We start from the raw sequence: 26,125 nt of genomic DNA, 5'->3' as shown, positions 1-26,125 counted from the left end.
AAGGTGGATATTTTGACATATTTTGTATGTATTTGTCGTCACAAGAGCAAAAATAAGCAAATTCGATGTTCAAGTGTTTTGAGACGCCTTTCTCTTCGCAGAAGAGAGCTCGGTTCAGTGTCGCTGTCCGTGATACACGTCTCTCTCTCTCTCTCTCTCTCTCTCTCTCAGCACCGAACACAGCGCGCGAGTATGCTTTAATGTTTAAATCGACAAGCGGTAAGGCGTAAAAACATGTGAAAAAGATAAGCTTTAATCTGAGATAAGATAAGCTGTCCAAACTATATTAAAAGGACCCATTTAATTTATAATTTGTCTTAAATCTTTTTTTCTAAAATAATAAAAAAAAACTATTGTGAATCGAATGGAATCGTGAAATCATGAAATCAAAATCATAAATCGAATTGTTAGTTGACTGAATCATTACATCCCTAACCATTACCATCTCGGTGGTAAAAATCTGCCTCCATCTCAGCCCTATACAGGAGGCCTTTGTTCACCTCCCCAAGATGTGTGAGACACTTTTTTTATTTTATTTATTCTTTTTTTTTTTTATTGATGGGCTTTTAATTTAACTTCTTTTGGACTGATGCATGCAACGCCCCCTGAGTGCCATGAAACAACTTGAAAGATCAAAGACTATTTTTATATAAATCTGACTGGATTCATCTTAAAGAAGAAAGTCATAGACACCTAGAATGACTTGAGGGTGAGTAATTAATGGGCTAATTTAAATTTTTGGATGAAATAACCCTTTAAATAATGTCTAAATATTCCCTTTGTTAGACGTATAGGATAGACTGGAGTAGTGTCAATTGCTTTGCGGTGCTTTTATCAATTGTTTAAAATCTCATTCTGATGGTACCCATTCACTGCACAGGATCCATTAGTAAACAAATGATGTGATGTTAAATTTCTCTAAATCTGTTCCAAAGAAGAAACAAACACAATTACATCTCAAATGGCTTGAGTTTAAGCACATTTTTAGCGAATTTTAATTTTTGGGTGAACTAAGTGCAGATGTTTTCTCCAGTATTGGAATTGGTAAATTCCATCTTTCGTTCTCCAAACTAAAGTCAAAGGATCATGCTGTCCATTCATATCTGTTTTCATCACACTGATCAGGGGAGCTTTGCCTCGTGACTGATCATAGTTCTTATGTTTCATAACAAAGCTGTCTTTCCATAGGCTGCTATATTTTGCAACATCAGGCAGTGGAAGGAGCATGATGTGGATTACAGAAATGAATGTCTAGTCTAGTGAGTTTATGGTTAACCTCACTTTCCGTCTGTGGTCCTTGAGTCAGATGACTGTTGTAATGTATACTTACTCAAAGCTCATGCCTTGTCTGCTTCAAATCATTTTAAAACTATAATTTGTATTAATTGGTTCACTTCTTAATGGGCTGTGAATTAGAGACCCAGAAAACCAGACTGTGATGGTAGACAGTAGTTTTTAAATGTTAATTTAGCCATCCCTATTGTATAATAAGCAGTATTAAAAATTTTTTTTTGCTAAAGATTAAATTTAACCAGTTTACAGAATTGTTTGTTTTCATTAACTTTATGTAGATTTTAGAAAGGATAATTAAAAGAAAAAATAGGAGAGCTAAGCATGCACATTTAAATGCCTATGTATGCATGCAATATTGAATGCAGTGTTATTTTATTAATGTTTCTATTATGTATATATATATATATATATATGTATATGTATGTATGTATGTATGTATGTATGTATGTGTGTGTGTGTGTGTTGAATTTTCTATTATTTTTATGTATTCAGTTAATTTTAGTAATTTGTTGTTGCTTCTGTCACTTTTATTAGTTAATAGTATTTAGGAATAATTGTTTGAGTAAATAATTTAGGATTAATTGTTAATTAACTTATTTGAAAAGTTTTAAAAATCTTTTGCAAATATTGTACTTGTGAATCTATGGCTTTAAAATAAATATTTGTCCTAAAATATTTTGCATGTGAAAATAAAACTTTGTCACTTTGATGTACATGATAAATATTTATCGTGCACCCGTAACGCACACTTCTCATTGAGTATAGGTCCGCATAATGGGGAAATGACCATGTGTCGAGGTTGGCACAGTAGCACCCATATCCATCATTCAGCAGACATAACCCTAAGGGCCTTCTGAAGCAACTGCTCATTAATCAGAATCAGGATCAGCTTTCTGAACAAGAAAATAGCAGCTGTAGTCTTTCTCTGGCTTAAGCAGGAAGAGACCATGACCTCGCAATGAGACTGGATTGTTTTCTTGTCACCAACAGTAGTACTTGTTTTACCTTTGATTAATATTGTAATTTCCTTCACAAAGGCTGTCATTGTTTTATTCATATGGCAGGAAGACTGTACATAGAGCACTGAGTTTCTTTGTGTTCCTGTCTCCTTTTTAAATATTACTGATGAACTAACTCTTCTATCATAGTCTCTGAGATGCTATATGGAATAAAAGCCGAACATATACAAATAAAGATTTCCTTTAAATGTGCCTACAAATAATTATAAAAAACCAAACGGGCATATATAAAGTTCCAGAAAATTGGTCTTAATCATCTAATAAACGTAGCCCTATTAGAACATTTAATGGGAAATGGGTCTTGATGTTCCCTTTCTAGTGCCCCTGAGCTTTCTCTCACACAGTCCTTGTGTTGTCCGAGAGCAGAACTTCCCTGTAGACCCTCCTGCTTTCTCTCTGAGTCATAGCTGACTCTGTTGCATAAGTTCAGGGGCTGACATCATTGTTAAAGACCCAGAACTGGGGTTGGAAGGCAGTGTGAACCGGTGTGGGGCCTCAAATCTCCCCATGCACTTGGATGAGGAGCAGCTGGGGCTCCTGAGGTGTGGCCCTCACTGTTGAGAAAAGATTGTGAAAAAGCTCCTCTGTATGTACTGTAACACAGGCACCTGGTTTTTGTATTTTGCTTGTAAACGTTGTAGGCTATAGCTTGGTGTGTGTGCCTTTGTATTAGTTTCTCCACTGAAAGATTTTGCCTATACATAACTTGGGAAATTTATAGAGAAGATTTTAAACAGCAGAGAAATGCATAAAATGTGGGCATGTGCAGTTTAATAATCACAGACTAAGATGTTTAACAACACTAAATATATTATCAATAGTGTTTGAGAAATTAATAGTCATTCATGGCATAAATAAAGTGCACATTTAAAAAAATGCGTTTTAAAGAGGTTACTTAATGTTTTCACCAAAAGGGCAGCGCACCGACTTGTTGCGCTGTGGATGTCCCAAATTTGAGTCGAGGACCTTTCCTGACGCCCCCACCCCCCCTCTCTTGCACTTCGCTTCCTGTCTAATATATTGTCCTATCCTAATAAAGGCATAAATGCCAAAAATACATCTTGTAAAAAATGAGAGAGGATATTTGTATTTTTTTTCCTCCTTATAATATAATGATTTTTATAAATAGTAGGCCATTAATAGGCTTTTTTTTTTGCCACATGTGCTTTAGATCTTTGGTGTAAACACCACATTTGCATGTGAAATAACATGCGGCACTTAAATTGCAACCTGTGGATTTCCTGTCAGGTTTATAGTTTTAGCTGCTGTGACATGTTCCCAATAATCTGTGATTAAAATGTCCACATATTGCAAAGCTTGGACTGAAATTGATCAGGAATCTTGTGAAAAATAACGTTATGATTCTTCAGAAGAAAGTGCAGAGCTGTAGGTGCTACACACAGCCAGCAACAGTGCAAAGCTTAACCATCTTTTATTAGGAATAAAAGTATTTCCCCAGATTTCTGAATACCCAACAGGACTTGCTGATGTGTAAATGTTCATTTGTCTAACATTTTAAAGTTGCAAAAGTACAAGGCGTGTGCAGTTTAGTTTCTATTTTACACTGGGGAGGAAGTTTTCAGTTTTGAAAGTTGAGTTTACAGTATGTTTTCATAATACTTCAAGTTCAAGGAAAATTTTATTTCTCATGATATGACCCCTTTAAAGCTTAAGGATGGAGGGCATGTTTTCTTAGCTGAGAGAGAACGGATGTGTCACAATTATGAGTTGAGAACATCTCTGACTCACTGCGAAGGATAAACACACACATGCACATGAGCTCCTGACCATGGACAGGCTTGGCATCATATTTACACATCGACATACCTTCAGATGCAAACAGTTAAAAACTTATATTTAGTGCTCACATGAGGATCCCAGATGTGTTGATCACTCACAATGTTCTCTGACAGTTGGACACACAATCCTGAAAGTATTCTGGTAAAAACACTCGGTTTCTAAGGCCTAATGAAGACATTGTCTGCTAATGGAAGCCACAATTGTTATTGCCTTTGTGTTTTTTGATTGTTTAAATGTATATGTGTCACAGTAGAAAAATAACATCCATTTAGAGGTTAGGATGGTTCATATCTTTTTGTTTTTCATGCTCTCATTCCCTTTGCAGCCGTTGGGACTTCATTTGAAGACAACAGTGCTTTTATATTGATTCTTTATGTGCATCATCAGCTGTTTGGCTGCTTGCTTATTCACTCTAAGATGCATTGAGGAGGTTTACATTTATGCAATTGCATTTGTTTAAAACATTGTTGCCCACGTGATGGAAGTTAACAACTCCAGACAGTTGTTAAACTATGTGTGGTTTGCAAATTGCATTTGGTTAGTCTCTTAACATGGAATATGCAGGCACAGTTGTGTCAGTTTTTTTCCTGGTTGGATAGGTTAGCCCTTTTTTGCTCTGAGCAAAATCATTCGAATTTGGCAGATAGTCAGCAGTAATTTCATTAGCGGAACTTTTACATGGATGATTTTTGTTTCTGTTATTTATTGGAGCTGGAAGTAAATGATGCCAGTGAAATCAGTAAGCCAAGAAATACAAAAATGCGAATGAGATCCTTTATTGCCATTGTTTTGATCTAAGTTTTTATTGCATTCACCTAAGGTTATAGTAATCCCTGGACGTCATGAGGACACACTTAAAAACAAAAGCCAGCACACTTTAGACACACACATCTTGTTTCTGGTTGTCTTCTGCATGCTGTGTTGTGGATGTATTTGTCTTTCCAAAATGCAACTCTGTTTTTCATATCTATTTGTATATTTGAGTTGATGATATGATTTATATGGCCTTGTCAGCTGCAAACTATTGCCTCTGCAAATGGCACTAAACTTCCTTAGCACAGTATATGTCACAGAGGAAAAGAGGCAAGAGGCTGTTTTTTTTTTTTTTTTTTTTTGCAGAGGTGATGGGTTCAGCCTGTGCTTGAGCGAGAGAAAGAGAGCGAACATGATTTTTCAATTAAGCCTTCCTTCAGAATTTTCTTCGTAACAGTGCAAAAAGCCAGATCTGGAGGGAGATCAAACCTCCACCCATGTTAAAACCATGTTAAATTGCATACACACACACACACACACACACACACACACACTTTTATATAGAGTAATGGAGAACCACCCCATCATGTTTAAAATCGTACTCTTACTTCAACATTCATTTGTTAGATGTAGGACATGTAAGCTAGTATTCACACACAGTGAATTTTGGATTATGGTGGTGCTAGTGAGTGATTTGTCGTGATCTACTAGGTCTAATATGCATACTGGCTTGCATGATTTACTGCGTTTTCACTAGAAGACCAGAATGTGCAAATGCATGTGTCAAATGCACACATTGGCAACAGAATCACCATTGGCCAAATATTTTGCTACATAAGAATTAACTTTCAGTCATCCCGTAAAACTGTACATCTGTCCTTCTTTTACAGCAACAGCAATATTGTCCATCTTGTGGATGTTCTGGGAACTAAAGTTCACTTAAAGTGGTAACTGATTGTCTTTTCCAACTTAAAATCTATATACATTTATATTTGTGTATAAAGCAATATATTATAATAATTTGTTTGTTGAATTATTATTTATTTTTTTAGCTCCTGTTCTGTAAAAAGTGAAAGTGAAGTGACATTCAGCCAAGTATGGTGACCCATACTCAGAATTTGTGCTCTGCCTTTAACCCATCCGAAATGCACACACACAGAGCAGTGAACACACACACACACTGTGAGCACACACCCGGAGCAGTGGGCAGCCATTTATGCTGCGGCGCCCAGGGAGCAGTTGGGGGTTCGATGCCTTGCTCAAGGGCACCTAAGTCGTGGTATTGAAGGTGGAGAGAGAACTGTACATGCACTCCCCCCACCCACAATTCTGTCCAGCCCGAGACTCAGCCAAAGGGGAGAAGTCGTGGCCTAATGTAATGTCTATGTGTAGACATAGTCTCACAAAAATATTTGCAGGAATCTCATTTTACATTATATCTTCAGATTTGAAATGGAAACTCACGAGACATGTGACTTTCAACCCATTAATTTTCTAGATTGCTCCAGGACTAATTTCATGTATTTTTATATAAAATGTAAAAAAAAAATTCAGTGTGGTAAAAAAAAAAAAAATTCAGGGCGCTTCAGTGTCTATAACTTTTTATATTTTTGAGCATTATCAAATCTGGTTGATAAAAAGTGAAGCCCAAATGGTCTTCTTTCCAAAGACACCAAAATGATGTGTGTAACAAATAGGGGTGCTCCGTCAGGTGCGTCATTCCATCAGGTGCGTGATTTCACACAGAGCAGCTGTTACTACACAGAGCCGTTGTTAACTGAGAAGATGCGCCAAAAACGCTGAAAATGAAGTGGATTTGCGCATCTTCTCTATTAACAACGGCTCTGTGTAGTAACAGCTGCTCTATGTGAAATCACACACCTGATGGAATTAACGGCTGATTAGAGAACCGGCTTTACTGACGAGATGCGCATAACGATCGGCCGATCGTGATCGGAGCACCCCTAGTAACAAACATGAGTAAGGTTACAATTTTAAGTTCGGTAGGGTCCCATAATGGGGGGTGCTGGCTAACAGGTTAAAATGCCATTTTTCACTTTTACTTGGGTATTCGTTGATTGACATGGAAGGATGATCCTGTCACTGTCGTTTACGCTCTCTCTCTGTCATGCTGGCACATCTGCTTTTTTTTTCTCAGCAGGTGTGCCATCAGCATTGGTACTTGACATATAATGATTGTTTGAACGAGTCTGATATTTTTCTATTTTAACATGCATTTCTGAGGCCGTATGCTATTGCTAATATTTGCGTTTCCTGTTTGTATTTTGGTACATTACATGCAAAGACATAGTATGCAAAAACATTGAATGCTAAAAGTTGCTTGCATGGTTATTTCCACTCACTGCCAAAGGAACCAGTGGCAGTGGCTTCTGCTAGGTCATAAAAACTTTTAAGGATAAAGTAATTAATTCCAAACAAATTCCATCATTAAAAAATAATACAACTTACATTTAGGGAATCAGACAGACAGTAAGTAGCCTGGCACAAAACTTTGTTGCATTTGCAAGTCATTTATTTGTTGATTTACATACATGCCTTCAATTGTGTTTCTTTAAAACAACCAGTTCCTTGCTACTTGACATTCAAGGTATTCATGTATAAAGTTTGTAAAAACCTGCAATCTGTACATGCAAATTATATTTATTTATTTATTCATTCATTTGTGTATGTAAATTGTGTAGTTATTTAAATATATCTGTACCCATGCAGTGCCCACTTTGACATCTTAAAGTATGAGAGATATGCATTCTCTTATAGTCTAATACTTTTTCATTACATTGAAATTTATTCAGTATGGTCTCAGACTTTTGGACCCTGCTATGTGCGAGTAATTTTCCAAGCAAACTAAAACACCAGTCAGAACACTATAATTTGGTAAAACATATCATCCTGACTTTAATTGACCGGTTTGACACTAGAGTTGCTCAAATGTGTATAGGAAATGGGGCACTTTTCTTAATGTGTGCCTAGGAAATGAGGAACATTTTTGTTACAGTTTTACTTGAGATCACTGACTTTTCTTTTCAGTGGTGCTTATCAAAAGTTTAGGCATTATCTTTGCAATATATCTGTCAGACATAATGCAGTAATGGAGAGATAAGTCTCCATGGTTTATTTGATGGATGGAGTGGTAGAGATAGAAAAAATGCCTGAGGAAAGACATAGAAAGAGGACGGGAGGATACAAATGTCTTTTTCACACATTCTCTTCGCCTTTAGAAAGGCATTCACCCAGATACCCAGGGACACTGTACTCCTATGTTAGTCTGATTCTGCCCCCCACTGTCTATAATAATGTCAAGCTATAGTTTAACTGACTTAAGCTTTTAGAAGAAAAGGTTGCAAACATTAAGCTTGAAACATTAGTGGGTTGGGAAAAAACAATAATTATTCCCCTCTTAAGAGGAATAATTATTAATCATATAAGTAGATTCAAGACTACTTTTGTTTATTTCTTTTCAAGCCTAAAATCTGATTCTTAATGTGACCCATAATTAATATTATTTTTTTATTAACATAATTTGGTATTTAAGCACTAATTAAAATTGGTAATAATAAATATGGGTCAGCTGATAAATGCTGGTAATTCTCACCAAGTAGAATATCAATTACACTGTCTATTCAACTGATTTTTTTTGTCATAGTCTAATAATTGTCCAGTTATTATTGTCAAAAAGCAAAAAAAAAAAAAAAAGGAAGATACAGATGTCCTTATGAATAAAGAGTCTACACTCATTGTGTAGGCAGGCAGTTGTCCATGTTATTTATATGAAATGTTTTCCTACCGTGACCTACTTCGTACCCTCATTAAAAGTTTTTCATCATGATTTATGTTTCTATCAACACTGCAGCACTCTAATGAACTGTTAGCTCCATTCATTTGAGTTCTTGATGAGTTGGCCAGCTTTTCGTTATCCTTTTGTGCCTATGGTTTGGGGGTGGCCATTGTAACTTTGTTACAATGTAACCATTTGTCCACTGTCTGTATTTGGGTACTGTACTTGATTTTCTTCCAGATTTACTTTCTTGCTCCTTACCAGTCATAAAGTGTTATCTTAAAGAAAAAAAAAAAACCCTGTGGTAGTAAAGCTTCTCTGGTGTGAAACCACATGGTTTTGGGTTCATGTCACGTGTTTTTCAGTTCACTGGGCTGTCCAGTCCTTCTCAGACCATCCCATTTGGCATGCCTGTCTCTACAGTGACTTCTTCCCAGTCTTTGCAGGATGGATCGTCTTTCTGTCAGTTGCATGGTCTAAAGGCTCCTAGATAGGAGAAAGAAATGCTAAAGGGAGAAATCATGTTGAGAGGTAAAGTATTTTGGCTCAATGTATAGTATCTTTATGTTTGTCATGTGCAGATTTATTTCTTATGCTGATAAAGCTTATCCAGAATTCTCTATCTTGGGCTGTTTGGTCTATATTTTAGCTCTCACAATAAGAGTCTGTGTTCATGTATATTTGCACTTTCTGCCTGGAGTCTGGTTTCTTTTTGTTTAGCATGTCAGAGAGGATTAAGAAATACATTAAAGAGCCTCATCTGGTTTTGCCCATTTTAATGAGGCATATACAAGCATGTTTGTTTCTCTTTTTTCTCTGTGATAAAGTGTGTGTGTGTGTGTGTGAAGGAGGTTGGGGAATTGTTCCCTCTCTCCCATAAATATGCATCCTCTGCCAAACTTGCTTTGCCTAATCATAGATTTCTATTTTTTCTCAGTAACACTGAGAAACTTGATTCAGGGCTCCAAGGTTGCTGCAAAAATACATTGCCATTAGTAGTTTGAATCATTTGAAACCTTTTTGAGCCACAAAAGTAAAGCTGAATAACAGTTAATATCATAGCGCTGATGAGTGACTTCTACTGTATGTAGCTAAAATTTTAAAGCCTGTTTTCATGCACAAACAAGGTGTTGATTACGGAGTGGTTGAGTGTTTGTGTTTGTTGCATTGAAATAGTTTTGCTCATTTTTGTTATTTCTGGTTATTTACTAGTTGGATAAAGCATGTTCAAGCACTGTAGTTATTGGACTGAAAATAAAAAATGTTCTGTGGACAATGACGCATCACATTCTCATTATCTTTAATAGCAGCTTGTCGAAGTGTTAAGACAAATTCAAATGAGTGTGGAAAACTGGACTCCTGATGTCTCTTGGATTTTACCCAGTTGAATAGTCCTCATCAGTTGAATTACTATTTGATGGCATCTAGCCTACGTAAAATCAAACATGCATTTACTTATCCAAATGAGGACATTCTGTATACTTTTATGTAGTTTAATGTGCTTCGTAACATAAATTACAGGAAATCATTATTTCTCTTATTGAGGGTGTCCCCAAAAGAAAGTTCTGCCCACAAACATTGAGTTGTAAAATGCTGGATAAACTAAAGGCTGTTGACTAATTCAGTCCAAAGTTAAGTTTCCTCAAAGGTTACTGATGAATTGTTTACTTAGCTTAATTGCAATAAGTGTATTATGAGCGCAATAGGGAAATGGAAAGGAAATATTTGTAGGCTAAATGATTGTGTGTGAGGGTTTGAGAAGGGACACTAGGTGGAGCTCTGATCTCTTTCAGGAGCTCAGCACAGGTGAGGGTCTTGGCTTTTTTTTCACTGTTTCTCTTTGTGTAATTTGTGTGACGTGTGTCTCTCTCTCAAACATTTATTTGCTGTTCTTCTTTACTCCTCACTCTTACACAGAATGCAGTAATCTTAAACAGCCATGATCTGTTTTATCTTACCCTGACACCTAGACTCTGTCCTGCACACTGTCATCATGTAATCTCCAGAGATCCCTCTTTGGGTTTAATGTACACAGCACATTGGTTTTGTTTAGAGAGGAAACAACTTGGATATCTCTCTTTCACCTTTTTTTTTTTTTACTGCAGTAAGTTCCAATCTAGTGATTTAGATTATATGTCGGCCAGGACAATCAGTCAGCCAATATTTTCCCTGATTTCCGTGATTTTTTTTTTTCTTGGCTCTAAATCAAAGAATCCTGACAAAAAGTATCCTGGTCTCAACAAGAACAATAATAAATGTTTCTTTGGCACCAGTAAGGATCATGTGGCACTGAAGACTGGAGTAATGGCTGCTGAGAATTCAGCTTTGCCATCACAGAAATACATTTCATTTTATAATTTTATCTAAATTTTTGATAAAAAAAAATGCTTGTATGGTAAGCAGCATAAGAGGCACATTCAAAAATCTTGCCGATCACAAACACAGGAGACACATTTGATTTGTTTGCACGTATTCTGAAACTTCTATTTACTTAATTCAAAATTTCAAATGGTTATGCGGATAATACTATTTCATATAATTTAATATGTGAATGTGATCTCTTGTGTGTTATTTTCTTCTAGACTCCTTATAGAACCTTGTATCCCTGCAATGTTACAATCCATTCTTATATTAGAGTGATCTGCATTCATGCTTTAGCTCACCAACACATCACATCAGTGTGTCAAACTTCACTTTGTCCTTGTCCTTTCATGTCACAGGATCACATATCCACTACTCTCCTCCCTGCCAATCTGTGAGGCCTGCTATGGCATGACTGTGGTGGGAAAGCACCGTGCTATATTTGAAAGCCTCTGATGTCTGTCTTCACATGAAGCTTTAGCTGCCGCACAGTACTCCTGTAGAGGGGGTGTGATTGACAGTGAAGGGGAGATTGTGTGTGTGTGTGTGTGTGTGTGTGTGTGCCAGTATTACTGTCCTCCCCTCTTCCTGTTGCTTGTTCGCTCTCTGACCTTCTCCAGAGCCGATACATCTCTTTGGAAGAGCAGCGAATACATCTGTCCTGAGTTCTACTCTGTATTTAACCCTTTCATGATTTGAAATGCAGTGAAAGTAGTCCACTTTCCCCAGTGAGACACATCTGATACAAGCATTACTGCTACAGTAAGTTATTTGGACACATTGTCTTTTTCATTTTTTCATTCTCGTATTTATTCTGTTATTTAAAGTTGTTGATAGTTTCAGAAAGGTGAAATATGAATAAGCATGTAATTTGAATGCACTCTGTGTCCTCTTTAGCCTGTGATTTAGTCTGTGTATGTTAACTGAACTCAGAATCCCAGTATATCTGGTTTCTTACTGTAAGTAAAGTGGGTCAGTATCAGTGACTGAGAGTTCAGAGAGACTATGCAGTGTCCATTAAGGCTGAGTGATCCTTGATATGAGACAGACATGGAAAGACAGTGACAGAAAGTGCTTGAATAAACTGCTGAACTAAGTGGTATTGAATCCTAAAGAGCATTTGTTGCCTCCCATTCCTGATGAATTCCTTAAACTCTTAATGACTCATTCTTACTATTCTAGGCAAATCGTGTGTACAGTATTCATTGATCTGCTTGGAGTTGCTTTGAAAGCTTTTTAACATCATAGTAGAATGATGAATATAGAATAAGTTTTAAAACCAAGTTATTTATACAAATGTTTGCATAACATTATGCCTGTTTCGATACCTTCATCTGATCCTAGATTTGTCCTTTACTACTTATGATATTGCTGTTCAGTTCGGCTTTTTGGTGGAAAGAATAAAAATAGGGTCTGAAGGAGTGGCTAAAAGAGTAGATTTATTTTAAAATGTCCCTTTTTGTCAATTTTGTCAACTAATGACATTTTTACGGAGCCCTGCACATGACTTTCAAACAAAAATATATTTATCGTGGCCACAAATGAAGAATTTTCCTGCTGGTTTTATTCTTTTATTATTTAATTTATTTAAATGTAATATTTAATTGATAAAAAAAAAAAAATTCTATTTAAATACAAATAAAAATGTTTCCATTACTTATTAATTTGCTAATTTCCTTGTTTTATTAAATTATGGCCTTGTTGTACTTAGCAGTTCCCTCATTTTAATTTAATGTAAACTAAGCAAATTGGTAAAATAAAAAGATTATGTTTATTCATGTAAGTTTCAAACATAGCCATAGTTTTTTCTGAGCACTTTCTGTTGCCGAGTTGTTCATCCTTTAATGGTGTGTGTGGGCACGAAGCCTAAATAACGAAGCCTCATGCTCAACAGCTGTCCAGTGACCCCACCTGCTCTCTCTCCATCACTTTGACCAAAATAGACCCCCACAAATGGCTGATACACATTACAAACAATATTTTCTGTACAACATGAGGTCAGAAGAGGAAATTAGGCTTTTATGCTTGAATCCATATGCAGTCAGATGTGATTAGGACGTGAAAACGCATTCTGTACTGCTGGATAAGCTTTTAAGCTATGTAAATATTTTAACTCTATTTTCACACCAAAATATCATTTTCCACTGGATGAGTATTTGTGTATGTAGTCCTTAATAGTATGACCGGCTTACGTGTTTGCTGTAAATTAACTAGCCCAATGCTAAATATACTCGCTCTAGCTTTAGCTAAGCTTAACTGGCTAACAATGACTTATTATCTGGCTTAAGGATGAATTTCTGTGCTTTCTGTCACTGCATAATAAAATTCACATTCGTCACGGCAGAGTGTTTAGCTCAGAGCATTATAATACCGAAGACTAAAAACATCTGAACACATTTGTTTTCAAAAGAGATTGAACACGCGGAATGGAACAGAACATGGGACTCTTGAGATGCTTTTTAGAAAGTTGAACTGTTTTTAAGTTGACGCAGCATCTTAAATATGTCAAAGACATAATGCATTAGATTTTTGTGAAAATCATAATACTTTTTTCAGGATTCCTTGATAAATAGAAGGTTCAAATGAATGGCATTTATTTCAAATATAAATCTTTTGTAACAATTAACGTCTTTTAGTGTCACTTTTGGTCAATTTAATACATCATTGCTAAATAAAAGTATAAAAATAAACACATCTTACTGACTTCAAACATTTGAACAGTAGTGCCCTTATAGCAACAATCAGAAAATACTTTTTGTGTGCGTTAATATTGTGCTCTGTTTATGTACATACTGGCACTTGTTTATGTTTTCTTTAAGCTGGGATTGAAAGCCATGGCTAAATCTGTTGGCTTTCTTTAGAAGGTGACTTGTCATTGGTGCCCTAGATAGTCAGTAAGGGTTATGCACTGTGTGCGCACACAACCTCCTAGTGCTTTCAGCATAAAGGTACAGTCACATCATTGACACAGCCCAGCCATTCAGACAAGGGAAAGAGAAAAGCAGTGACCCAGAGTCAGCCACTCAGAAAGCACATTCCCTTTTTAGGACAGCGGTAGGGCAGTGTGTGTGTGTGTGTGTGTCTGTGTGAGTGAGTGAGTGGTAATTTTAGGTAAATGTAATGTGGAATGAGTGGACAGTTTTCTGACCTTGTCCTGCTGCATACTAAGGTGACCAACGAGTGGTTGAAACAGGACTCCATGATCGTTTACCAGTCCCTCTCAATCTCGGGAATTTGATAATATATCAAGCACTGTAGTCATACTGGTTAAATGGAGCAGAATGCTGCTACGGGTCATCAGTTCATTCTTCTGTTACAATCTGAGATTTCATTCTGCTACATCAGTTACGTGGGTGAAGCATTGATTCACTGATGTAGTGTGATTCCTTTTGCATATTATTGACATTCTGCTTCAGGCTCTGCATATTAATATAAATGGAATCTTAGGCTTTAAATGAGGAACGTATATAAAAATGTGAATTGATTAGTTTAACCTTTTTGTTTGAGTCTTATTACAGAAACTTAATATGGCATCCACAAAATAAGCTACCTTGGATCTGTAGAATGTGGTACGTCAACTCTGAATGTAGCAGATCAAATTTTATATTTATATTTCTGAGGCCCAGTGCTCCTGGAAACCCAACTCTCATAGTATAACCTGAGTAAATACAAAATACAGTTTTGAAAATAATGTTTCCATTTATTAAGGGAAAAAAGCAGTCCAAATCTGCCTGGCACTACGTGAAAAAGTAATTGTCCCCAATTCTAATAACTGGTTGTGCCATCCTTTGCAGCAACAACTGCAATCAAGCATGCGTTAACTGGCAATGAGTCGTTCACATCTCTGTGGCGGAATTTTGGCTCGCTCTTCTTTGCAGAATTGTTTTAATTTAGCCACATTGGAGGGTTTTCGAGCATGAATGGATTGTTTAAGGTCATGCCACAGCATCTCAGCCATAGCATCTTGAGCCATTCAAAGATGGTCTTGCTTGTATGTTTGGGATCATTGTCCTGCTGAATAACCTAAGTGCGCTTGGTCACAAACTGACGGCCGGACATTCTCCTTCAGGATAGAGTGCAGAATTCCTGTTTCCATCAATTATGGCAAGTCGTTCAGGTCCTGAAGATGCAAAGCAGCCTCAGACCATCACACTTACCACCACCAAGTTTGACTGTTGGTATGATGTTCTTTTTATGAAATGCTGTGTTGGTTTTATACCAGCTGTAACGGGACGCACATCTTCCAAAAAGTTAAACTTTTGTTGCATCAGTCCACAGAATATTTGCCCAAAAGTCTTGGGGATATTCAAGATATTTTTTTGGCAAATGTGAAATGAGCCTTTGTGTTCTCTCTGGTCAGCAATGGCTTTTGCCTAGGAACTCTCCCATGGATGCCATTTTCGCCCAGTATCTTTCTTGTTGAGTCATGAACACTGACCTTAATTGAGGCAAGTGAGGCTTGCAGTTCTTTAGATGTTGTTCTGGGTTCTTTTATGACCTCCTGGATGAGTCTTCGTTGTGCTCTTGGAGTAGTTTTGTTAGGCCAGCCACTCCTGGGAAGGTTCACCACTGTTCCAAGTAGGGGCTGCACAATTAATTGAATTTCTAATCGTGATTACAATTACGGATGCCACAATTATGTAATCGTTCAAAGCTGCAATTAATCATGTTAAATGTTATTCTGCGTTCTTAAGATGCGTTTTTCTTCTTTCTACATGTTATTTTAAGGGGTTTTCCCATTGCTTTAAGTTTCAGTATAAGATTTATAATGCCATTCATATTTGTACTTTTTTTATATAATTTAAAGAAGAAACCAATCCGATGTATAGTTGACATTTTAGGCTTAATACTATAGAAAAGCAGTAAAAGTTTTTCAGTTAGTGTTTTCAGCGCGTTTATTTTCATATAAAAATATATTGTGCAGTTGTTTCAAACAATGGTATAAACATCATTAAATGTAAATTGTAATCGTAAAAACTAATAATTGTAAAATTAATTAATTTCAAGGGAATAATTGACATTTATGATAATTTTTGTCATTATCTTGCAGTCCTGGAGTCCCAAAGCCTTAGAAATGGCTTTATAACCCTTTTCAGACTGATACATGTCAACGATTCGGTTTCTCATCTGTTCTTGAGTTTCTTTAGATCGTGGCATGATGTGTGTTGCTCTTTAAGAATGCTTCACTTTGTCAGACAGGTTCTATTTAGGTGATTTTTTGATTCAACAGGTCTGGCAGTAATCAGGTGAAATCAGTTAAATTTAACTCTGCTTCCTAAAAAATGTGGTTAATCACAGTTCTTTCATGATTTAACAGGAGAGGGGAATACATTTTTTCACATGGGGCCAGGTAGGTTAGACAGCTTTTTTTCCCTTGATAGATGAAATCATCATTTAAAAACTGTATTTTGTATTTGCTTGCATTATCTTTGTGTAATATTACAACATGTTTGATGACCTGAATCGTTGAAGTGTGACAAATATGCAAAAAATTTAAAAACAGAAAGGGGGGCTAAAACTTTTACATGGCACTGTAGCAGATAATTTAGTTGAATTAGAAAACTAAAAGTCAGATTATCGTAAACTCTTTTCCAGGTAGTGTATTTCTGAAATATATATATTTTTTTATTTTTGCAAATATAAAACTAATTTTTAAAAGTGCAAATGCTTCTTTAGGTTGGATGTCGAATCCTTTGATGAAGAAAGTGTTTTCTTTGCTGGAAGGCACAGTTTGCACTGTACAACGTTGTTTGCAATTTCTTCTTTTTAAACAAAATAGCAGCGGAATTTCCATGAAATGAACTCGTTTTTGCAGCAGTGATTCAATCTGCGTCTGAGGAGATTGTAGACAGCTGTTATTTGCGCATGCACCAGCGGGTGGCACACGTGACTTGCGTGAGTCATTAATCAAGCTGCGCTTAATATAGTGTTATGCCAAAATACTGATTTATTTAGTTTTAAATGAAACCATTGTAATCCTGAAATTATTCCCCCTTTTTTCAAAATGTAACTATAATCTGATAACTACGTTTTTTGACGTAACTGTAACAGATTACAGTTACTGGATTTTTGTATCCTGATTTCGTAACGCCGTTACATGTATTCCATTACTCCCCAACCCTGTATTTGAACTATCCGGACTTTAATTAGTTGCTAAAAGGATCAGATATTTTCCCCTGGCTTTCCTACATGTTTCCATTTATTTTTAATCTGTTTATTTGCCTTCCCTGGGACATTTTACAGTACTGTTTAAGTGATGATAGATGTTAAAATTCAACAAACCAAAAACGTGGCCAAGTCTCTTTGCTTAGATTTATGAAATGTTTTGGTACAAAGAAAACCATTCTTAGACTAACATGCGATTTTTAAACTCTGGATTTAAGCTTAGACCCACTGCATGGCCATTTGGCTTAATTTGTCTCATAATTCCTCTTTATTTCTGTTTGCTTGAGTTTATTGTCACCATTTACCACTTTAATCCTTATTTACTACTGTAGCGTGCAGATGGTGTTAATCCAAGCCCAGCAGTTTGAGCTGTAAATACTGAACACATGTGCATAAGACCGTGTCATTAGATGGTGTGTTTTGGATCAAGGGATGATGTCATATTTGTGCTATTTGTCATCTGAGAAAGCAAACCAGTCTCAGAGGAACTAGTAGATTACATTATTTTTAATGACAAGGCAGTGCACATGCCCTCATAAGTGTCACGCAGTGATGTCATCTATTTTCGGGCTTTGGTTAGATCCCGACTGGGACTCAAGTGCTGATATTTTAGATATTAGTTCAGTCTCTGGAATGTCTTTGATATCCTAATCATGGTCTGTGATTGAAGGCTGTTCTCCCTCAGACACTGATTGGCACATTGGCACATGTGATTGTCAAGAACAACAGCAGCTGGTTTTCCATGGCCACTTGAGACACTCATTGACACATTCTTGATTTTTGATGGGTCTCAGTCTCAGGGCATCCTTAAGGGCGTTTGTTTGTGTGTCGATGAGTATGATAAGTATTGCAGTGGAAACATTGCAGTCAGGATAATAGGCCAGAAATAGTGCAGGGCAAATGCCATTCTGCATGTACACGAGTGCTTAAATGCTCTGCTTGCTTGAAGGCACAATGAGGTTAAGTTCTCTCTACTGCTGTCTACTCTTCCTTTATTCCACACTGGCCTGTTTCTTATTGTCCAATACCTTGTGAACTTCATACTGCCTCCCTAAGTCATTTTTGTATCCCAGTGGCCATTAAAAAAAATAAATGATAATTTAAATATTATTTATAATGTCCATTTATAATACATTCTCACAGCAGCAGAATGTGGTTGTAAGTCTTAGTTTAGGCTAAATATGGTTTATATTTCCATAGTTAACGTTAGGTTGACTGTAAGCCTTTCCTGTGTTATGGATGACGTCTTAGATTGTTTGCCACTATCACAGTATTAGAATAAGGGCTTGACTTCAGTTATTTGTTCATATTAACATTTAGTTCACTCAAAGCTGTTATGTTTACAGGAAAATTCTAGAACATGTTCAATGTCATGAAGGTCCATTCTTAACCCCACCCATGGAAAAACTGTCAATGGGATGCAAGGACATTGTGCAAAAATGGGATTAATTGCTAATTCACATGAAATTGAAGAACATTCCAAAATTTTTAAGTTACAGAAATTGCTCTATTGAAAGTGTGTCAGTCACATCTATAAGTGCAGTTGTCTGTCTTCAGAACTGACCTTGTTAATGCATCTAGATATGACGACTCCTTTTTAAAGGTTAAATAAAATTGTATTAATTAAAAAGCATGTCTAATTAGTTAATCATGAAACTTATACAATTTCACATAAATGTATCAAAAGTTTAACAAAAATGACATGTTTAGGGATCTATGGCATGTTTTTTTTTTCTTTCTTTATATTTTGTTACCAAATTCTGTGTTTTAGTATGTCTTTTTTTATGCATTAAAACAACTTAATTTATTCCAATTTATTATAACAATAGCCTTAGTGTTATTAAATTTTTCTGGTTATCAAATGAAGGCATACAACATATTTTATGGTTATTTTATTAACCTTTTAAGTATTGAAAAATTTCTGGCACAATGCCTTCAAATTAAATTGAACTTTTATTTTGAATTGTTGCCGTGAATACCTTTTTTAAATTTTATATTATGCTAGTTTTGCTCAAATGAAACTGTAAAGTGCTTATGAAGTGACTGTTGTTTATGTATTTATGTCCTCATTTAGTGAGAGGACAGATGCAGAAATCACCAAAGGTGAGATGCGAGCTTCAGTATATTAAACGAAACCGTGCGTTTGCATGATTCTTTAACACAGATAAATGCAAAACATGCAAGATTCATATTTAAATTGTCTTTCTGCAGCTAAATGTTTACAGAGACTAGTCCATATTGTGATCTGATTGAAGTGTAATGACCTACTTTTGATTAATTCAACTAAAAAATGGCGAATACTGTAACATTCCGCGTTAATGCCATTTAAATGCCATTTGTTATACAGTAAATGCATCACAGAAATTAGGGCCCTATGTCTGTTAGTTCTTGCACCAAAATATGCATTAAATTGATCAAAAGTGACAGTAGATGCTAGGGATGTCAATTTTTTTAAATAAAAATATTATTTTAGTTTTGAGCTTTAGCCATAGTTAAAATATCTAGGCTATTGGTCTCTGTTTTATACCTTATAATAGTTGTTTGGTTAAACTTGGTGAACTTTTTTCTTTATTTTTTAAAAACTACGTTTCACCGCTGGATCAAATATGCTGCTAAAGTTATACTGGAAGACAATGTTTTGTTAAAAAAAATGCAGTTGAATAAAGTAGCAAAAAAAGAAAGTATCTTTGTGTGTTCATTTTTAAATCACAGACAAATAATGAAATGGTCTTTATAAAATAAAAATGCACTGGATATATTTGTAGCCTATTGAACATATTCGTAGAGATTACGAAAATTATTTGTTTGTAATAGTTATTATCTTAAATATATTTTAAATCATATTCAATTATTTAGAAATATTTCCATGCTGTTAAATAATATTAAAATATTTTGGTTGATCAGAAAGTGCAAATTGAATACAAAATATTCATTAAATATTCGAATACTACATAAGAAATAACGATAGTGAAACTAATGTGAATTTATTGTACTTTCGTGTTTGTAAAACGCAATCCGAGTTACACTTTCGGTCAAGTTCACATCTGCATCGGCGATTTTTTTATTTATTTATTTTTTTTCAGATAAAAGTTGCAAGAGCTAGTCTATATCTGATTAATTAACATGAACAATTATGCTGAAATCGCTGCATATCAGCGATTCGTTTCATGCTCGTATAAACAATGCACGATAATGATATTGGTCTTAAATGTTTTATTTTTCTATTATTATTGTTATTATTTTATTACTAAAGTTATAATATTGCAGCCGAGCTTTTTTTCCCATCATATTTCTGGGCATAATTCAATTCATATGGCTTCGAAAACGCGCAGGTGGTTTATGGAAAATAAAACTTAACTTAAAAATACAGCTTTATTACAACTATTACACTTAATAACGTAGATGAAAATATAGCACAAATCTGCCATACATTTATAATGAGAACTTTATAGGAATCTATAGTAAAATATGTCCTTGCCCATCTTTCAGTGCGCTGTCATGAAAACGCATCAGCGGGAGCTCGCGCGCTCTCTCTATCGCTCTCTCTTTCTCTCTCTCTCTAACGCATAACTTAGCATCCTATTGTGCTGATACAAGTTGTAATGTTACGTCTGATATGTATCTCAGTTATCTGATTTATCATAGGATGTGTCATAGAATTAGCTTCCGTTTATTGGTATACTCTTCACCTCAGGCAGATATTTCGTGCTCCTTTATTAATAACATTGCTTCATCATAATCATAATCTAACCTGTCCTAATCATGTGTTCTTGTTTTCATAGACTGATGATAGACAGATTTTTATTTTTATTTTTTCATTTTCATAACAATCTTCAGATTTTTTCATTATATACATTATGGCCATGCCCCCCCCCCCCACACACACACACACATTAAGCCCCACCCCTGATTAATCGATTAATCGTTTTTGAAACCTATCAATGATCGAAATGAGAAATTTCCCAAAATGCCCATCCCTAGTAGATGCATTTATAATATTACAGAAGATTTCCATTTCAAATAAATGCTGTTCTTGTGATTTTCACAATATTAAGCTACACTGATAATAGTGAAAACAAGAATGAATGACATTTTAAAATATTCAAATAGAGAACAGTCAGTTGAAATTATAATAATTATAATAATTTATCTTTACACTTTCATCTTTTCCGCCATAACTCAGCATTCAATGTCTTCCTCACAGATGTGTGACTTTATTACACGAGAATTTCTGCATTTGGCTGCTGGTTTGAATATTTTATCCCATTTGGACCCCGGAGCTAACAGGTGCGCTTGGTCAGAGTCATTCTTTTGAAGCTCATCATTATTCCAGAGAAGAAACTCAAGCAAGGAAGGTTGTTTTTTCCTACACCACAGGGTCCAGGTCCAGGATAGTAAAAATGAAAAATCTAAACCTATTTAACACACAGCATCATCTGTTGATATTGGGAAGACAGAGTGGGAAATACCTGATGAGTCCATAAATCGAATGATTTTTCTACTACACACATCATCAATTTTTTTTGTCTCTCCTTTGAGCACTTAGCACAACAATATGACTTGGCAAGTTAAGTTCCCCATGGCAGAGATCTTGCTTTTCCACTTTCTTTCTTTCTCTCAGTACCACAGATATGTCATTGCTCAGAGATGACTGGAATCTTACTTTCTCGCCCTTTCAGCTGTCCTAAAAGCTAAACACATATCCACTGTATGCAGCTGCTAGTGCATATAACCGCTACCGTCTGACCACCGTTGCCCCCCCCCCCCCCACCTCTCCATATACATTTCTCTCTCTCCTCTCATCCCCCAGCCTCAGTGTTGTTAATCTGATTAGCAGTGAGCAGCATTAGCACCGGAGTTACCTTGCTAGCATTTAGCAGTAGCCATGCAGACAGCAAAAGGCTCTCCGTCAGCATAGTGTCATAGTGTTGGAGAGATACTGTTCTCCTCCTCCTCTCGCAGCGTTTTTCTCTCTCTCTTTCTCTCCACCTCCCTTCTCTGGCTGTCCCAGGACTGCTGCAGCTAACTCTGCATCACCTTGCAATTCAGACACTGCTGCCTTTCTGCAGTCCTCTCTCACTCTCTCCTATTTTCCTCCTCTCTTTGGTCCTTCACAACCCCCTCCCTCCTTTCCAGTCACTTTCTTTTCTTATCTGTCGTCCACTCCTTATTTTATTTTATCAACATGTACCGGAACCCTTGGATCTCTAACTACATCAACCATGTCAAGTTGTGCCAAGGTAAGTAAATGGCAGTTAAAGAGGGATGGGATGGGTAATGGCCCACCAAATGCTGCTTGGGTTTAAATGGTACTGGAGCCTCCAAGGACCTAAGTATTCAGGACAAGGAACTTGCTGACTCCAAATGAAGAGAATTGAGGCATTATGAAGCAGAATAAGTAATGTGTCTTTTGCATTTTGTGGTTTAGATGCAAATGCTTTCAATAGTTTAAATTCTGCAGATTCTGTCTGTTAGTCAGTTTAAGAAAGTTCAACTTGTGGTATTGCCTTTTAATGGTTTTGTTTTGCTTAAGATCTTCCCATTTGTCTGTGAATCTGTAAATGACAGTTTTACACTCGTTTAAAGGCATTGGAGAATGTTTGGAGTTTAAATGGTATTAAACATAGTATTAAACATCATGATTTAGTGTAAGTGTCGCCATACCTATGCATGATGGCAAACTTACTGTGTCACACTGACTAATCCTATTCCTTTAGAAGACTAATCCTTTATTAGATGTGACAAGTCCTACAATAGCACCTGACTGAAACATTTTTAGACCTGTGTTTTCCAGGTTTTTTAAATCAATGAGTAGCATGTTCTACTTGCTGACTTTTTATAATTTCTTTAACTTATTAGTTGTCAATTGCTTTGCTTTCTTAATTGTACTTAAATGCTATAATTATTCAGATTTATTAAAAATATTTATTAGTTCATTATTGTTCAATACATTTGAGGTCATTAAGTTTAGATAGTGTATTAATACTTTTATTCGGTATGGATGAACTCTGGAAAACAGCACAACTGTTTTTGGCATTGAACACTAATAAAAAATATTATAGCCACAAAAGTAAAGCTGAATAACAGTTAATATCATAGCGCTGATGAGTGACTTCTACTGTATGTAGCTAAAATTTTAAAGCCTGTTTTCATGCACAAACAAGGTGTTGATTACGGAGTGGTTGAGTGTTTGTGTTTGTTGCATTGAAATAGTTTTGCTCATTTTTGTTATTTCTGGTTATTTACTAGTTGGATAAAGCATGTTCAAGCACTGTAGTTATTGGACTGAAAATAAAAAATGTTCTGTGGACAATGACGCATCACATTCTCATTATCTTTAATAGCAGCTTGTCGAAGTGTTAAGACAAATTCAAATGAGTGTGGAAAACTGGACTCCTGATGTCTCTTGGATTTTACCCAGTTGAATAGTCCTCATCAGTTGAATTACTATTTGATGGCATCTAGCCTACGTAAAATCAAACATGCATTTACTTATCCAAATGAGGACATTCTGTATACTTTTATGTAGTTTAATGTGCTTCGTAACATAAATTACAGGAAATCATTATTTCTCTTATTGAGGGTGTCCCCAAAAGAAAGTTCTGCCCACAAACATTGAGTTGTAAAATGCTGGATAAACTAAAGGCTGTTGACTAATTCAGTCCAAAGTTAAGTTTCCTCAAAGGTTACTGATGAATTGTTTACTTAGCTTAATTGCAATAAGTGTATTATGAGCGCAATAGGGAAATGGAAAGGAAATATTTGTAGGCTAAATGATTGTGTGTGAGGGTTTGAGAAGGGACACTAGGTGGAGCTCTGATCTCTTTCAGGAGCTCAGCACAGGTGAGGGTCTTGGCTTTTTTTTCACTGTTTCTCTTTGTGTAATTTGTGTGACGTGTGTCTCTCTCTCAAACATTTATTTGCTGTTCTTCTTTACTCCTCACTCTTACACAGAATGCAGTAATCTTAAACAGCCATGATCTGTTTTATCTTACCCTGACACCTAGACTCTGTCCTGCACACTGTCATCATGTAATCTCCAGAGATCCCTCTTTGGGTTTAATGTACACAGCACATTGGTTTTGTTTAGAGAGGAAACAACTTGGATATCTCTCTTTCACCTTTTTTTTTTTTTACTGCAGTAAGTTCCAATCTAGTGATTTAGATTATATGTCGGCCAGGACAATCAGTCAGCCAATATTTTCCCTGATTTCCGTGATTTTTTTTTTTCTTGGCTCTAAATCAAAGAATCCTGACAAAAAGTATCCTGGTCTCAACAAGAACAATAATAAATGTTTCTTTGGCACCAGTAAGGATCATGTGGCACTGAAGACTGGAGTAATGGCTGCTGAGAATTCAGCTTTGCCATCACAGAAATACATTTCATTTTATAATTTTATCTAAATTTTTGATAAAAAAAAATGCTTGTATGGTAAGCAGCATAAGAGGCACATTCAAAAATCTTGCCGATCACAAACACAGGAGACACATTTGATTTGTTTGCACGTATTCTGAAACTTCTATTTACTTAATTCAAAATTTCAAATGGTTATGCGGATAATACTATTTCATATAATTTAATATGTGAATGTGATCTCTTGTGTGTTATTTTCTTCTAGACTCCTTATAGAACCTTGTATCCCTGCAATGTTACAATCCATTCTTATATTAGAGTGATCTGCATTCATGCTTTAGCTCACCAACACATCACATCAGTGTGTCAAACTTCACTTTGTCCTTGTCCTTTCATGTCACAGGATCACATATCCACTACTCTCCTCCCTGCCAATCTGTGAGGCCTGCTATGGCATGACTGTGGTGGGAAAGCACCGTGCTATATTTGAAAGCCTCTGATGTCTGTCTTCACATGAAGCTTTAGCTGCCGCACAGTACTCCTGTAGAGGGGGTGTGATTGACAGTGAAGGGGAGATTGTGTGTGTGTGTGTGTGTGTGTGTGTGTGCCAGTATTACTGTCCTCCCCTCTTCCTGTTGCTTGTTCGCTCTCTGACCTTCTCCAGAGCCGATACATCTCTTTGGAAGAGCAGCGAATACATCTGTCCTGAGTTCTACTCTGTATTTAACCCTTTCATGATTTGAAATGCAGTGAAAGTAGTCCACTTTCCCCAGTGAGACACATCTGATACAAGCATTACTGCTACAGTAAGTTATTTGGACACATTGTCTTTTTCATTTTTTCATTCTCGTATTTATTCTGTTATTTAAAGTTGTTGATAGTTTCAGAAAGGTGAAATATGAATAAGCATGTAATTTGAATGCACTCTGTGTCCTCTTTAGCCTGTGATTTAGTCTGTGTATGTTAACTGAACTCAGAATCCCAGTATATCTGGTTTCTTACTGTAAGTAAAGTGGGTCAGTATCAGTGACTGAGAGTTCAGAGAGACTATGCAGTGTCCATTAAGGCTGAGTGATCCTTGATATGAGACAGACATGGAAAGACAGTGACAGAAAGTGCTTGAATAAACTGCTGAACTAAGTGGTATTGAATCCTAAAGAGCATTTGTTGCCTCCCATTCCTGATGAATTCCTTAAACTCTTAATGACTCATTCTTACTATTCTAGGCAAATCGTGTGTACAGTATTCATTGATCTGCTTGGAGTTGCTTTGAAAGCTTTTTAACATCATAGTAGAATGATGAATATAGAATAAGTTTTAAAACCAAGTTATTTATACAAATGTTTGCATAACATTATGCCTGTTTCGATACCTTCATCTGATCCTAGATTTGTCCTTTACTACTTATGATATTGCTGTTCAGTTCGGCTTTTTGGTGGAAAGAATAAAAATAGGGTCTGAAGGAGTGGCTAAAAGAGTAGATTTATTTTAAAATGTCCCTTTTTGTCAATTTTGTCAACTAATGACATTTTTACGGAGCCCTGCACATGACTTTCAAACAAAAATATATTTATCGTGGCCACA

General features: G+C 36.0%; 1 protein-coding gene across 3 annotated transcripts in view; it reads left to right on the top strand.

Annotated features, from left to right (window-relative positions):
• LOC127968944 (supervillin) overlaps window positions 1-26,125 on the top strand; it is an 81,662-nt gene that overhangs the window by 3,893 nt on the left and 51,644 nt on the right. For 2 of the 3 annotated variants that reach the window (XM_052570436.1, XM_052570435.1), the window contains exon 1: window positions 9,102-9,192. The exons of the other annotated variant lie outside the window; for it this stretch is intronic. In XM_052570436.1, the coding sequence (XP_052426396.1) occupies window positions 9,165-9,192 (28 nt within the window). In that variant the 5' untranslated portion in view covers window positions 9,102-9,164. Of the gene's footprint in view, window positions 1-9,101; window positions 9,193-26,125 lie in introns of those variants that run through there. 3 annotated transcript variants of the gene reach the window in all.

This window comes from Carassius gibelio, chromosome B12, assembly GCF_023724105.1.
Source record: "Carassius gibelio isolate Cgi1373 ecotype wild population from Czech Republic chromosome B12, carGib1.2-hapl.c, whole genome shotgun sequence".
In the NCBI taxonomy this organism is placed as follows: Eukaryota; Metazoa; Chordata; class Actinopteri; order Cypriniformes; family Cyprinidae; genus Carassius; species Carassius gibelio.
This window is presented reverse-complemented; position numbering and strand designations above follow the sequence as displayed.